Source organism: Scyliorhinus torazame, chromosome 13 (assembly GCF_047496885.1).
Source record: "Scyliorhinus torazame isolate Kashiwa2021f chromosome 13, sScyTor2.1, whole genome shotgun sequence".
NCBI classification, from domain to species: Eukaryota; Metazoa; Chordata; class Chondrichthyes; order Carcharhiniformes; family Scyliorhinidae; genus Scyliorhinus; species Scyliorhinus torazame.
The window spans coordinates 1,786,176-1,802,122 of record NC_092719.1 but is presented as its reverse complement, the minus strand read 5'-3'; the positions used below and the strand labels follow the sequence as shown (position 1 = coordinate 1,802,122).

General features: G+C 46.5%; 1 protein-coding gene across 2 annotated transcripts in view; it reads left to right on the top strand.

The window, feature by feature from the left end:
- Positions 1–15,947, top strand: part of sema3ab (sema domain, immunoglobulin domain (Ig), short basic domain, secreted, (semaphorin) 3Ab) — a 597,101-nt gene that overhangs the window by 377,235 nt on the left and 203,919 nt on the right. For both annotated transcript variants that reach the window (XM_072470939.1, XM_072470937.1), the window contains exon 4: positions 7,861–7,923. In XM_072470939.1, the coding sequence (XP_072327040.1) occupies positions 7,861–7,923 (63 nt within the window). The remainder of the gene's footprint in view (positions 1–7,860; positions 7,924–15,947) is intronic.

Below are 15,947 nucleotides of genomic sequence, written 5' to 3'. Positions count from 1 at the left end.
ATCCTGCTATAGCTACTCAGACTGACTAACCAGTCTGCTACAATTCACGTGGTGGGTGTGATGTGCTTCAATCAACCCTGTGTCTGTACTCACTGAGTGTATCCACTGGAAAGAGACTGAGCAGGTGTGCTGTGTCCTTTTATATGGGTTGGTGTAATGCCCCCCTGTGGTAGTGTCACTTTTGGGTGTGTCGTGACTGCCCATTGGTCGTGTCCTATCTTACTGACCTATTGGTTGACTGTCTGTGTGTCATGATGTCTCTGGTGCTCCCTCTAGTGTTTATCTAGTCTAAGTATATTTACATTAACCCCTTGTGTACTTACAGTGATGCATATCACCACAATAGGTAGCACCCCCACTTCCTTCCCGCCCTTTTAATAACTTAAAAAAAAACATTGCGCATTCACGCCCACCTGTCTTCACCAACGTATTGTGACATGGGCAGCATTTCATCAGAGTCAATTAGCTTGTTAATGAGCTCAATTGACTCTTATTTATCTATCTGCATATAGTGAGTGGGCTGCCCACCTACTGCATTGTGGGTAGACTCGGGCGTGGGTGGGAAGATGGAGGGTTTGGCATTTGTCGTTTTTTACGTTTTCCATTGAAGACACAGCAGGGGTATTCCAGCCCATAGAGTACATTGAAGACACAGCAGGGGTATTCCAGCCCATGGAGTACATTGAAGACAGAGCAAAAGGCCTTTGGATATTACCAGAATCATGGGGAGAGTGTGGAAAGTTAAGATCCTCGGGATTGATGGAATAGATTTGATTGTCTGAATGGTCGACTCCTTTAGCAGGGACTGATGGAGCGTCAATATGCTTCCGAATAATGCTCAAAAGGTTTTCAAAGAGATCCAGCATGACCCTTCCTCTATTGAAGTGAAGCATTTTGATTTCAGAAAATTATTTTACACGAGTAAGTCAGTGCAGGTTGCTTAAGATCCTGAAATAGAACCCTTCCTGCTTCTGGGAGACTGTTCAGCCCAGACTGGCTTTAGTGTAAACAGAGAAATCTCCACTCAGCTGTGACAGGTGGATTTGAGGGATATGCAGGAGAGTAATCCCCAGCTTTGTGGTGGAGAAGTGAGTGAGTGACTCAGAAAGCCAGCAGTAACTTGCATTTCATTAGACAGTACAGGCATCTCACACTTCAAAGTGCAGCATAACCCACAATATCAGTGCTTCAATAGGTCACTGATGCCAAAGAGTAAATGCCACTGTTTTTTGAGACTGTATTCGAGTATTTTCCCCAGTGGTTTTGGGGAAGCAAAGAGACATTATTTGTGAGAAATGTTAGTTTAAGCAGAACTCATTTTTAAACTGTGCACACATTCAACCTTCTCTCGATTTCAGGAATGCAAAGCTTTTCTGTACTTGGTTGCTGTCAGGCAGCATTCTTACTCCGTCCTGACAGACAGCCAGTGAAACATAGTCAGTCACGCATGACCAGTCACACCTACAGCACACACACCAGAGATTACTGAGCGACCAGTTTCCAAGAAGGTAAAGTCTTAACAAGTTCCACTGACAGCTCTTCTGTCTTTGTTGACCCTGACTGTGCTACCCCTCCCACTGTGCAGACTGCAGGGCCGCTTCATAAATCTAGGACTTGTTCAGATTTAACACAGATCATTGAGCTTTCCAGTTGTAGTACCCTTAATTCTCTAACTGCCCTTGTAACAAATGTCATCACGTGTCTTTGTTCATTCAGAATGGAGTACGAATCCAACACTGCACGCTGGTGATTATTTAATATCTTGTAAAACTTATCAAAGCATTCCTGTTGTCTTCTACAAGTGTTTGCACAAAGCAAGGTTTCTGATTCACCATGATCACACATTGGACTGTGAGTAATTAATTTCTGTGCACTGGTAGTGTGTGAGATAAGCCTAAAATCTATCCTCTAATCGTATAGATCTATACTGAATTGAAAAGGGAGAACTGAAAAAGTCAATTCCTGATTGAAGTGGCCCAATGAATATTTTGAAGTTTGAGAGAGTATAATATTTTTACGGCGCAATTCATATCAGCTAAATAGCAATGACACAATCTATACTTGAGCAAGAGGACTGTTAAGGTATGAGGATGGATTGGAGAGATTGGAGAGGTTGGGACTGTTCTCCTTATAGAGAAGAAGGCTAAGAGGAGATTTGATTGAGATGTTCAAAATCATAAGAGGCTGGACAGAGTAGAATCATAGAATCCCTACAGTGCGAAAGGAGGCCATTCGGCCAATCGAGTCTGTATCGAAACTTGGCCCACACCCTAACCCTATCCCTGTAACCCAGTAACCCCAACTAACCAAGGGACTGAGGGACAATTGATCATGACCAATCCACCTAAACTGCACATCTATGGACTGATAGAGAGAAACTGTTCCTGCTCAGAAAAGGATTGATAACGAGAGGGGCACAGATTTAAAGTGATTTGCAAAAGAAGCAAATATGATGCGACAAAACTGTTTTTTCACCCAGCGAGTGGTCCCCACCTGCACGTGTGGTGGAGGCAGATTCAGTCGAGACATTCAAGAGGGTGTTAGATGATTATTTGAACAGAAACAATGTGCCTGGGTTCGGGGAAAAGGCAGGGGAACGGCACAAAGTCATGATGCTCGTTTGGAGGGCTGGAGCACACACGATGGACCGAATGGCCTCCCTTCTGCAACATAACAATTCTATAGCGTAAGGAATAGAAATTGTACTTTGAGCACTGTGTTGTGAGGATGGATTTGAAGCAAGTTGCTGGGACAGTGTCGAGTAAACTGCTTCGTATGATCTGTGCTGTTTTGGTCTGTGCGAATTCAGTCAGTAAATAAAAGAAGAGTTCCATTTTATGCTGACAGCTCTTGATGGGCACAAGCTTCACACGATGAGCAGAATTGGGTCTTAGGTCTGAATGTCAATCAGTGCAAACATGTTTCAATAAATTCCAACCTCAGCGGCAGGAAAGGGCGAAACAAAATTGTGCTTAACTGTGTTTTAAAAGTAGTTCACTGATCCCAATCGGCCACCCATTGGCAGAGATGACTTTACATTCCTGTCACACCAAGCAATTCAAAATAAACATTCAGGAATTGTCTCTCTGCTCACATATTGAATTTGGCTGTCAAACAGTCCTGTAATTTATATACAAGAGAAGTCACTGAATAAAACAGCTATATATATTTCATTTTGTTTAAAATAAACTTGACAATTCTGAAGTTCTAGTACTTAGATTTCTGTTTAAAGATTGAGAAAACAGAGTACTAGGTTTTATCACACAAACATCTGTGTTGCATTTATAACAAATTCCTCTTTCTGGCATCTCAACAAAAGCATGACAATAATATAACAACAAAACGTGGACTTTAAACCGAGCAAGTGAAGTGTTTGCATGAATCCAATCGTCTTATTTTTATTCCCCTCGAGCAGTTCCAATGGAGGGACTTATTTCACTGATTGGTTAGTTTCTATATATTGTAAATATTTGAAACTCTAAAGCGTTACCTGACACAGTTTATCAAAAACTGAAGAAATCGCTGGAATTATTCATTTTTCCACTATCAATATTCTTCCAAAGGATCATCTAAAACATTCTGAAAATTGGTCATAAATTATAGATGTGAATAATTTGTCATGGGCCATTACATATCTGAGTAAGGTGTGCATTGTTATGAGAAAGGCAAAGTGTATGATGTAATATTAAAAATGTAAATTTCAAATTTGCATTGCTGAATGGGCTAATTGCAAAAATAGTGCCTTAAAATCAAGTTCTGCAAGTAATTTTAATAAGCGCTTGTCATAGTTTACAGATGCCACAGTATGAAGTGTAACATGTTTATAATTCAAAAAGCGCAGTCCAATTGTTAGAAGGTTTATTCACTGCAGTTTTAAATTGCAGGATATCAATTAGCATAAAAGCACCTCAGTTTGTTAGCCCGATTTATGCTGTTAATTATTGTTTATGATTATTAAAAAGTCAAAAGAGAAAGATCAAAGCTCTAAAGGAAGGTTTGACAAATTGATGCATTGTTTGCTTTTGCTAAACATGAAGCCTTATAAAACAACAGAACATATTAACCAAATCCAGTCCAATTCTCAAACATTTCCCAATTTGATTAACTTGTTGTAATATTTGGACGACAAGATGGCCTCTGTATCAATCTGTTTGACAGATGTTTAGTTGATGACGGAGATTTGATCAAACCATATTAAGTGTTGTATAATTACAACATACATTGTAATGTTGTCATGGTATATTGTATATCCTTACCCTTCTCCTAACCTCCTTTCCCCAAACTCCAAACATTACAATTGAAGTAATTTATTTTCAATGATGTCTGTTACATCAGGAGAAGTGTTACAATCCCAGTTGATGTTATAACTGGAAAACTGGCTCAAAAGTCTGTAACTTCAAAAAAAATTAAATGTGGAGGAACAGAGACACAAGATGGTTAATTATTTTTCACAACAAGGAAAAACATTTATTAAACATGCAAAAATTGGATTATTATACAATAATCCTTTACTCCTTAAGCTACAACTTAAGCTACAATGGTCACATTAACACGCAATATCCCTTTAAGCACACTAAAGGACTGTGGTAAGATACACTCCTCTCCGAACTCAATTGAATGTTTGTGGGTATCTCCTCAGAATCCCCCCAGATGATTGTCACATGTGAGTTTCCAAACTCCACTCCCGAAAATGCAGTTTAAAATCTTCTCTCATAATTATACTTTCCCTTACCAATTTACATTCTAAAATCCAAAGAACAAAGAACAAAGAAAAGTACGTGATGTGGAGATGCCGGCGTTGGACTGGGGTGAGCACAGTACGAAGTCTTACAACACCAGGTTAAAGTCCAACAGGTTTGTTTCGATGTCACTAGCTTTCGGAGCGCTGCTCCTTCCTCAGGTGAATGCAGAGGTCTGTTCCAGAAACACATATATAGACAAATGCAAAGATGCCAAACAATGCCAGGAATGCGAGCATTAGCAGGTGATTAAATCTTTACAGATCTCTGGATCTGTAAAGATTTAATCACCTGCTAATGCTCGCATTCCTAGCATTGTTTGGCATCTTTGAATTTGTCTATATATGTGTTTCTGGAACAGACCTCTTCATTCACCTGAGGAAGGAGCAGCGCTCCGAAAGCTAGTGACATCGAAACAAACCTGTTGGACTTTAACCTGGTGTTGTAAGACAAAGAAAAGTACAGCACGGGAACAGGCCCTTCGGCCCTCCAAGCCCGTGCCGACCATGCTGCCCGACTAAACTACAATCTCCTACACTTCTTGGGTCCGTTTCCCTCTATTCCCATCCTATCCATGTATTTGTCAAGATGCCCCTGAAACGTCACTATCGTCCCTGCTTCCACCACCTCCTCCGGCAGCGAGTTCCAGGCACTTACTAGCCTCCGGGTTTTCCAAATGACACTTTTAAACAAAGCTTCCACTCCATTTTGAACACCAAATTGAGTGCAGGATTTTACACCAAATCCTTTAGGATTTCCTTGTCTTGACTGCTGTGCAAACTGCTCGCATTTGTGTTAACTCCTGATTACAAGACTGTAGCAAAATGACATCAGGGCCAGGATTCTCCGACCCAGCGCCAGGTTGGAGAATCCCCGGGGCGGCGCGAGAATCGTGCCCCGACGCCGGCTTCCCCATTCTCTGGTGCCGATTCTCGGGCGCCCGCGGGATTCCCGCCGCGGTAGTTGGGGGCCGTTGACAGCTGACCCCTGGCGATTCTCCGGGCCCCGATGGGCCGAGTGTCTGACGAGTTTGGCCCAGTCCTGCCGATGTGGATTAATCACCTCCCACACGGTGGGACCTGGAAGTTGTGTGTGCGGGGAGCGGCCTGGTTGGGGGGCGGGGGGTGAGATCCGACCCCGGGGGGGCCCCCACGGTGGCCTGGCCCGCGGTCGGGGCCTACAGATTGGCGGGTGGGTGGTTCTGTGGTGGCCTACTTTACCCCGCACCGGGCCCCTGTAGGGCCCCGCCATATTGTCCGGGCGCCGGCACGGAGAAAGGAACCCCCGCGCATGTGCGGAATCACACCGGCTGTTCCGCGCCGGCTGGAGCTGCGGGGCCCACTCCGGTGGCAACCTAGCCCCCTAGAAAGGTGAGAATTCCTCACTTTTGGGGGCTTTTGACGCCGGAGTGGTTGGTGCCGGTTTTCACGCTGGCGCGGGGACATGGCCCCACTATTAGAGAATCCCGCCCCAGATATTTGATTTAATTTGAAGTCTGCTGCCGCACTTTAATATCTGGGGCGCGATTCTCCGACGCCCCGCCGGGTCGGAGAATCGCTGGGGGCTGGCGTGAATCTCGCCCCCGCCGTGTCCCAAATTCTCCGCTAACAGAGAATTGGCGGGGGCGGGAATTGCGCCGCGCCAGTCGGTGGGCTCCCCCCGGCGATTCTCCGGCCCGCGATGGGCCGAAGTCCCGCCACTGTCAACCTTCGCCAGCCGGCGTGGATTGAACCACCTACCTTACCGGCGGGAGCAGATGGCGCGGGCGGGCTCCGGGGTCCTGGGGGGGGGGGCGGGGGCGAACTGGCGCCCGCGGGGGTGCTCCCACGGTGGCCTGGCCCACGATCGGGGCCCACCGATCGGCGGGCGGGCCTGTGCCATGGGGGCACTCTTTTTCTTCCACCTTCACCATGGTCTTCACTATGGCGGAGGTGGAAGAGACCCCCTCCACTGCACATGCGCGGGGATGCCGTGAGCGGCCGATGATGCTCCCGCGCATGCGTCGCCCGGCAAAGTCCTTTCGGCACCGGCTGGCATGGCGCCAAAGGTCTTTCCCGCCAGCCAGCAGGGCGGAAATCACTCCGGCGCGGGCCTAGCCCCTCAAGGTAAGGGCTTGGCCCCTAAAGGTGCGGTTCTGCACCTTTGGGGCGACGCACCGCTGGAGTGGTTCCCGCCACTCCATCCCGCCGGATTCCCCCGCCCCGCCCGGTAGGGGAGAATCCCGGCCCTGGTTACTGCAAATGTCTCTTTGATTTAGAATACTTTGTTTATTCTTCCTTGAATTCTTGTGAACAAAACCTTGGTCTCTGTTCACTCCAGTTGTCTTAAATACTCTTTCTGTCCCAATTCCCTGGCTATCTGGACTGTAACTTGCATTCTAGGAAGCCTCTTTCTTTGCAACCCTTGTCCTGTCCAGTCCTTTCTTCTGATAGAGCTTAGAGATGTCTACTCCCCCAGGTCCTATTTCCATTGGCCAACACATTTAGCTAAAACTAAAGCCTAAAAGCTTTTTTTATCCTTATATGGGCCTCCAGCTGGTAAGCAACCCCTGCTAGTTCTATTTATTCTTCACACCGTAACCCTCTCTAAGCACAATAGAATTACAGTTGGAATTGAAACCAACGTCCACACATATAAACATATTTGTCCAGCATGATTTTAACTTGAAGTTTTTACTTTCCAGGCACAGAAACATTAACACTCATAAAACTCTACCTCATTTCGAATGTTTACCAAGACAAATATGAATCTTTTAAAACTACCTTTGATTTCTAACAGAAGTTAATAACAGTCAAAAAGCTTTTAAGACCAGATCCTGACTTCAACTCTCCTGAGAAGTAATTGGGTAATGTACAATCAGAGCTACCCGATCAGCAATAACGCTCAATTTTGACCTGGCATTACTGTTGCAATGGATTTGCACATCTTGCTAAACTAGTAACAGTATTATAAGTTTCCCAATTTCACTTTGATAGGAACTTCAATATCTGGAAGGTTGGTTTGAATTTCAAAGAACATTGGAATTGTTGGTCCAGAAAGGACTAGGTAGTATAGAAACTAAACTGAATAATGCCAATATTACACTTTTTAAAAAAGTTCTTATTTCTTGGTTGATTTTCAGATCGTGTGGCCTCCATCACCCAGCAGGAGAAATGAATGTAAATGGGCAGGAAAGGACCTTGTGGTAAGGATTATATTTACTGATATTATAGTTTTGCATCAATACATGCAAATTTACAGTGCCATGTAGGCAAACTACTCACTTTGATGTTGACGAATTAGAGATCTCGATGGAGGGATGCTTTTTGGACTGATGTTTCCCTCGTTCATTATAACACAAAGACAAATTGGGTAGTGGGAAATGAAAGGTTGAGTTTAACTTCGGGGCCCTTGCACCAAACTAAAAATGAGTGAATACTCCTCATTGATGGATACGGGTGGCACAGTGGTTAGCACTGCTGCCTCACAGCGCCCAGAGACCCAGGTTCGATTCCGCCCTCGGTTAACTGTTTGTGTGCAGTTTGCACGTTCTCCCCGTGTGTGCGTGGGTTCCCTCCGGGTGCTCTGGTTTCCCCCCACAGTCCAAAGATGTGCAGGTTAGGTGGATTGACAATGCTAGACTGCCCCACAGTATCCAGGGAGGTGCAGGTTAGGTTATGGGATGTCAGGGATAGGGAGAGTGGGCATGGGTAGAGTGCTCATTCAAAGGGTCGGTGCAGACTCGATGGGCTGATTGGCCTCCTTCTGCACTATAGAGATTCTATGATTCACACTTTTTGTGCTGGCATCAAGCGTTGGCGTAAACCAAAGCTGACAGGAATTCCGTCACTCTCTGTCAGGCCCCATTAAAGTATTGCACAGAACCATTGTCCAATTGCATTTCTCAAAGAGCAGATTTTGCTTCCAGGTAAAAATCACAGACATGGAACATCGAACAGCTTCCCAGGTTTTCAGGCTGAAATGGTCTCAAGTCCAGCTGCAAAATTAGGCAACGGGACAAACTCTAATATTCATTACATGGCAATGAAGGCCCTGCACAGTGATAATACGGTCTCATTTCCCCATTAATCAGTAACTGTTAACCAGGTCACTATACGTTTATAAAGGATCGACTTACCCTTTTACTTCAGAAAGCGCGTGGAGGGAATCTTGCCCAAACAGAATGCAACTTGCCAACTTGTTCCTCCTACCCGTCACTATAAATATATTTGTAAGTGAGGAATTACTTACCTCTTGACTTGGTTGGATGGACACTGTTGTTGGTTTTGGATTACAACCTGGAAGATAAAACCCAATTTCACATCTAAAGAAACAGATTTCTTTGGTACCTCAGTAAGAAAATACAAGTTTCTGCCTGCAAGTAACTACTTCTATTACCTTGTTACAACATCTTTTGATTACGTGTATCCTGCATTGCAAGCAAGTACCTCAGCTGAAGCACTCAAATACTTGCATAGAAATATTTTGTGAGGTGGGGTAATTCTCAAAGCATTAATTCCCTGGAGAAATATAGTCTTAAAAATCTGTCAAAATCGAATTAATTAAAATATATGTTAGTAAATAAATTTAAACTTGAAAAACAAATGATCCATTAAGTATTTTTGAGAATGGTATGTTCAGGGAGATGTATACTGAGGACAGGCCAGTGACACAGCTTAGAATGGAAAGCCTGAAGGCCAAACACTGCAGTCAGGGCCCCAGCTGTTACTGAAACACTCTTACAGATACTTACTTTCACGAAGCAAACATGATCAGATCTGCATTGGATAACTGGAAGGAGCCGTGTGATGCAGTCGTCTATGAAGAGGAACAGTGACTGATCCGATTCCATTTCACAGAAACCTGTCAACTCGGTATTGATGACAGCCATGGTCAACAACTCAGATGATTCTGTCCTTCTGGCTAAGAGGATGCAAGTAGACATCAGGGGCGGGATTCTCCGAGCCCGCACTTGGTCAGAGATTCCCACCACGCCGCCCCGATGCCGCGGTGCAATTCTCCGGCGACCGGATAATCGGCACGCCACAGTTGCCGTTGCGCCAGTTGGGGGCCGCTGAAATAGGCCCCCGCAGCGATTCTCCGCAGGCGATGGGCTGAACTCCCACTGAGTTCCGTCGGCGCCGTTCCAACCTGGTACCACCCGGCGGGAGCTCGGACCCGTGGCCGCGGTGGGTGTCCTGGTGGGGGGGCGGGGGGATCTGACTCCGGAGAGGGCCTCCACCGGGTCCAAGCCCGCGATTGGGGGCTTCCGATTGGCGGGCGGCCGCGATCTGGATGGGGCCGACCTCACTCCGCGCGGCCCGCTGTAAGGCCCCTGACATGTTGCTTTACGCCGATGCGGATACGGCAACCACACGCGCATGCGCCGGCATGGTGACGGCCGGGGCGCGCATGCGTGGACCCGCGCCGGACATGAAGGGCTGCCTTTCGGCGCCGGAGCAGCGCGCAGCACTTTGGCGCCATGCTAGCCCCCGAAGACCAGTGAATTGCTGGGCCAGGGGCCCATTGGCGCCGGCGTAGAGCACTCCAGCATACACCACTCCAGCGTACACCACTCCGGCGTACACCACTCCGGCGTACACCACTCCGGCGTACACCACTCCGGCGTACACCACTCCGGCGTACACCACTCCGGCGTACACCACTCCGGCGTACACCACTCCGGCGTACACCACTCCAGCGTTTACGCCGACGTCAACACTCGGCCGGGATTTCGGAGAATCCTGGCCCCTGTCTTTGCACTCAACATGTTTGTGTCGTTTGATATAACCCCTGAATCCTGGTCACATGTACCACATATCATAGTTGAATGCCTCAATGTGACTTTGTGAATGTTCAGGGTCATAGATAAGAACCGCTGGCAAATGGACTTCAGTTTAATTGTTATTCCTTAAGGAGCAATTTCAACTTATTTGGACAGGGGCATCTTTGAGAATCTCATTCTGACAATCTGAGAAGTTGGTATTGATATGCACATTAATAAGAGACAATAAAAATGGAACTGAAGGAAGGAAAACAACAATGAGCACAGATATGTGATCCCTTGTGGCTGTGGGTATGAGTAAGAAAGTATAACTATCTAAAACTGGGAAAGTTTGATGAGATTTTCAGCAGTTCAAGGATTGAATTGAGTTGCACATTAGCCAGTTTTCCTGTGTTCTGGTGTTCTGGAATAAACCACTGTTCCGATCTCCTTTTATTGTTAAGAAGCTGGACTGGATTCTCCGTTGCGAGTCCGCTCTGCTACCGCTGCTAACGAGATTGAAGAATTTGCCTGCTCCATTCTCTGGTGGCGGAATTCTCTACTTTGCCGCGAGTCAATGCGATTTCCCACTGAAATCCCCCCATGCCACTGGGAAATCCGTGCCGGGTGCGCTATAAGTGGGAACAGAGAATCCGACCACCAACCAAAGGCCGGAGAATCCGGCCCCTATTTAAATGCGAGAGCGATCATTTTGTTTTGTACTCTGGAGGACATGAGGTGATTAATTTGTGGTCAATATTTTGTGCAGTTATAGTTTGGAAAACATGCTGCTCTTGAACTTCCAATACCTCAGTACATTGAATTATTCATTCATTGATTCTGCCAGCAGTTTGTTTGTTTTAACTTCAGGATGATGAGCCATCAATTAAAGAAATTTCCACTCATTTTCTCAATACCTTTGATATTGAGCTTAAGACCAACATTATTGACATTTGAAGAAAAGAACATTTACCAAAACTCCTTTGTTTCTTTTCTCCCATTAACTTTGACTGATTGAACTACATTTTGACGTTTATCCCAAATGTGACTCTTTTCTTCAGCGATCACTCGGTAACGAGTACGATTGTCCACCTCAGAAACTCTGGGTTACTGGTCATGGTTTCTGCTGGTTCTTGCGAGCCCGATCCTAGAGCTGCATTTTGACCGCACACTTGACAGGTGTTTCCAGGGCATGGGATTGGTCCTTGGACTCTAGATCGCTGGTATTCCTTTCTCGGGCCCCTTTCTTGCGCCTCCTCTTGCCATTGCGTGCTCTTGAAGAATTGTGTCTCTTCAATCAAGCGGTTTCTCCAAGTAGGTCTCTTCTGAGCAAGGATCTCCCAGGCATTGATGTCCAGTTTGCATTTCCTGAGGAGAGCCTTCAGGGTGTCTTTGAAGTCTTCCATTTACCCTCCTCTTGTTCAGGAGCCTTTCTTAAGCTGAGAAAAGACGATTCTGGGAAAAGAAGATTTGCTTTGGTAGTCGGAACTCTTGACATCCTAAGCACATGGCCAGCACAATGGAGTTTGTTTCAGATGATCATGGCCTCAATACTGATGCCATTGGCTTTTTCAAGGACACTGATGTCAATACTCCTGTCCTCCCAGCTGATGTGGAGAATTGATGGTACCTCTCCAGGGCCTTGAACTATTGTTGTCCAATTTTCAGCACTGTGTAGAAGAATTGGGATAATGACTTCCTGATACACGAGAATCTTGGTTTCTGCACAGATTTCGCTATCGTCAAAGGCTCTCATCCAAAGGAGGCACTCACAGGTCGGATATGATGTTGGATTTCTGCATTGATGTCAGCTGGAGATGACCGGTGGCTCCCCAGGTAGTGGAAATGTTCCACGTTTGGTAGGACTTCTCAGTTGACCCTGATGGAGGGAGAGACGGGATCTTGTACTGGGGCGGGTTGAACGATTCCTCCTATGTGCCGTGAAGGTGGCTTCGGGATTCTCTTCTGAGAGAGTGGAGATGGCGATATCATCGCCCCAGCCAGATGTCAATGTCGTTTTCTTCTTGAATTTCAACCGGTTGAGGTTGAAAGGTTTTCCGATCATCCTGTAGACGATGTCGACTCCGCTGGGAAGCTTGTTCCTGACCAGGTGAAGGATGGTGGTGGTGCACTTTGTTCTGTAAGGTGTTGAGTTTCTGGAGTGTTGTTGAAGCTGCATTCACACAGCCAATTCTATCATTGATTTTTGCCTTGTAAATGGTGGACAGGCTTTGGGGAGTCAGGACGTGGGTTACTCTCCACAGAATGCTAAGCCTCTGACCTGCTCTTGTAGCCACAACATCAATATGATGACTCCAGATCAGTTTCTGCTTAATGGGAAGCACCAAGGTGTTGATAGTTGAGGATTCAGCAATAGTAATGCATTGTCTGTCAAGAGGAGCTGGATAGATTCTCGCTTGTTGTCGATGGCCATTTCCTGGCTCTTCTGTAGCACAATGCTCCTTTACTCCCCTCTTAGTTAATAAATATACACAGATTTTAAGATTAACACAAGTTACAATTTGCATTTTAAACTACAATGGTCTCATTAACACAAAGTCCCTTTTAAGCAGACAGGCTGGCCATGGTCAGACACACTCTTCTCTGAACCCAAGTGAATGTCTGTGGATTTCTCCTCAAAACCCCACAGATGATTTTTTTACCGTGAGCCACCTTGGGCGGGATTCTCCGCAATCGGCGCGATGTCTACCGACCGGCGGTAAGAATGGCGCGAATCAGTCCGGCATCGCGCTGCCCCAAAGGTGCGGAATCCTCCACATCTTGAGGGGTCGAGCCCTAACCTTGAGAGGCTAGGCCCGCGCCGGACTGATTTCTGCCCCGCCAGCTGGCGGGAAACTGACTTTGCCAGGTGGCGCATACGCGGGAGCGTCAGCAGCCGCTCACAGCATCCCCGCGCATGTGCAGTGGAGGGGGTCTCTTCCGCCTCTGCCATAGTGGAGACCATTGCGAAGGCAGAAGGAAAAGAGTGCCCCCATGGCACAGGCCCGCCCGCGGATCGGTGGGCCCCGATCGCAGGCCAGGCCACCGTGGGGGCACCCACCTGGGCCAGATTGCCCCACGCGCCCCCCAGGACCCTGGAGCCCGCCCATGCCGCCTTGTCCCGCCGGTAAGAGAGGTGGTTTGATTCTCGCTGGCGGGACAGGCATTCCAGCAGCGGGACTTTTGCCCATCGCGGTCCGGAGAATCGCCGGGGGGGGGGGGCGGGCGCCAACTGGCGCGATTCCCACCCCCGCCGAACATTCGGTGCCGGAGAATTCGGCAACCGGTGGGGGCGGGATTCACGTCAGCCCCCGGCGATTCTCTGACCCGGCGGGGGGTTGGAGAATTCCGCCTCTTATGAGGAAAGGCTGAGGGACTTGAGGCTGTTTTCGTTAGAGAGAAGAAGGTTAAGAGGTGATTTAATTGAGGCATACAAGATGATCAGAGGATTGGATAGGGTGGACAGTGAGAGCCTTTTTCCTCGGATGGTGATGTCTAGCACGAGGGGACATAGCTTTAAATTGAGGGGAGATAGATATAAGACAGACGTCAGAGGTAGGTTCTTTACTCAGAGAGTAGTAAGGGCGTGGAATGCCCTGCCTGCAACAGTAGTGGACTCGCCAACACTAAGGGCATTCAAATGGTCATTGGATAGACATATGGACGATAAGGGAATAGTGTAGATGGGCTTTAGAGTGGTTTCACAGGTCGGCGCAACATCGAGGGCCGAAGGGCCTGTACTGCGCTGTAATGTTCTATGTTCTATCCTAAATCAATGTGTGATTTCAAGAAGGAAATAGATATAGCTCTTGGGGCTAACGGGATCAAGGGATCTGAGGGGTAGGGGGAGGTGGGGTCAGGGTATGGAACTTGTTGATCTGCCCTGATCATAATGAATGGCGGAACAGGCTTGAAGGGCCGAATGGCCTCCTCCTGCTTCTATTTTTTATGCATGTTTCTATGAAGTGTTTTTGAAGTCATTGCGTAATTTGTGAAAACAGAACAACCAATTTGTCCACAGAAAGCTCTCACAAACAGCAATGGGAATTAATGACCAGCTATTGGCCAAGGTGAAATGTCATTGAATGTTTCACCTGAAAGACAGAAAGGAGAATCCTGCTGTGTGCCAATGATGGAGCAGCAGTTGCTCTGAAATTTCTGCCTGGACTGTAGCGGTTCAAGAAGGCAGCTCACTGCCACCTTGTCAAGGGCACTCAGGGAAGGGCAATAAATGCTGGTCTAGGCAGCGATGCCACATCCCATAAATGAATAAAACAAATTGTACCCAATTTTGGGGTGGGACCTGAATGCACAACCTCCTGACTCAGATGCAAGTGTGACTCACTGTGACTAACAGTGACACACAATAAACGGGTGAGCAGCAGCAGACAAGAGCATTGCCATGCAGTCACAGACGGTCATTATGTTTGTGAGTGGGAGAATTAATTGGGAAAAGGAATGAATGGAAATTAGCCAGTGTGCCTATTTACCTGACTATCTGTCTCACAGTTTACTTGAGGCAAACAATGTTTACAATGGTTTTGTCAACTTTATTTCAGATTCACCATTATTTCATAGCGGGATGTCAAAACTTAATCTAAATATACTTTCCCCACAAAATATTTCAATCGTTAAATCCAGCTGCTCCTGTACATCCAGATGGTTCTATTTTCTTCCAATTGCTTCTGTGTAGAGCATGTTTATACAGATGGACTGTTGTTTTTATAACTGGGCTGGAAAGCTTGTATCTCACTTTTTAATCAGTGTTACAGATCTTAAACATTTGCCTGGGGATTAGCTGCCTCCCAAAACTGTTCGTGTGGGCTGTCACTAGTCTTCAGGATTTACGTAAATCTGGCCAAAGCTTTCCAATTATCATTAAGAAAACTTTGCTGACATTTTAGTAAGTGTGAAAGGAAATGTCTGGTATCTGCTACAGAGCAGAACTACCCCCTCAGTACAAACCCATTTGCTGCTGTTTTAGTTTACAAAGCAATTCAGTGGGAAAGATGGTTGGGGCCAACGTTATGATGACGGTATTTAAACTTAACCAAACCAACTAGCAAAGGAACCTGTGGTGTTAATTCAGAGCTAATGCTAGTTGCTGTACTCTGTAAGAGGTCAAGGAGAAAGAAGCACATTGGGATTCAATTCCAATCCAATGCCTCCATTGAGGAGATGACGAGGTTAAAGCTATGACTGTTATGTAATGCAGCAGATGTAACGTTGTTGGGTACACACATTTTTTCCCTCAGTTTTCCTATTTTTAGGAATAATAAACAAAGATATTATTACATTGCTGATTGACCCAGATCCCCACTGTCAGATGTCACTCTGCTCATTTTCAGTTATCCAGGTTGGGAAATGCACATGTCTGACTGGATTCCCCGCTGTCAGCCTGGTGCAGGCAGCTGGTCCCCGGGTACTCCCAGAGCAGGGCAGCAACATTTGAAGCCACACCTCTG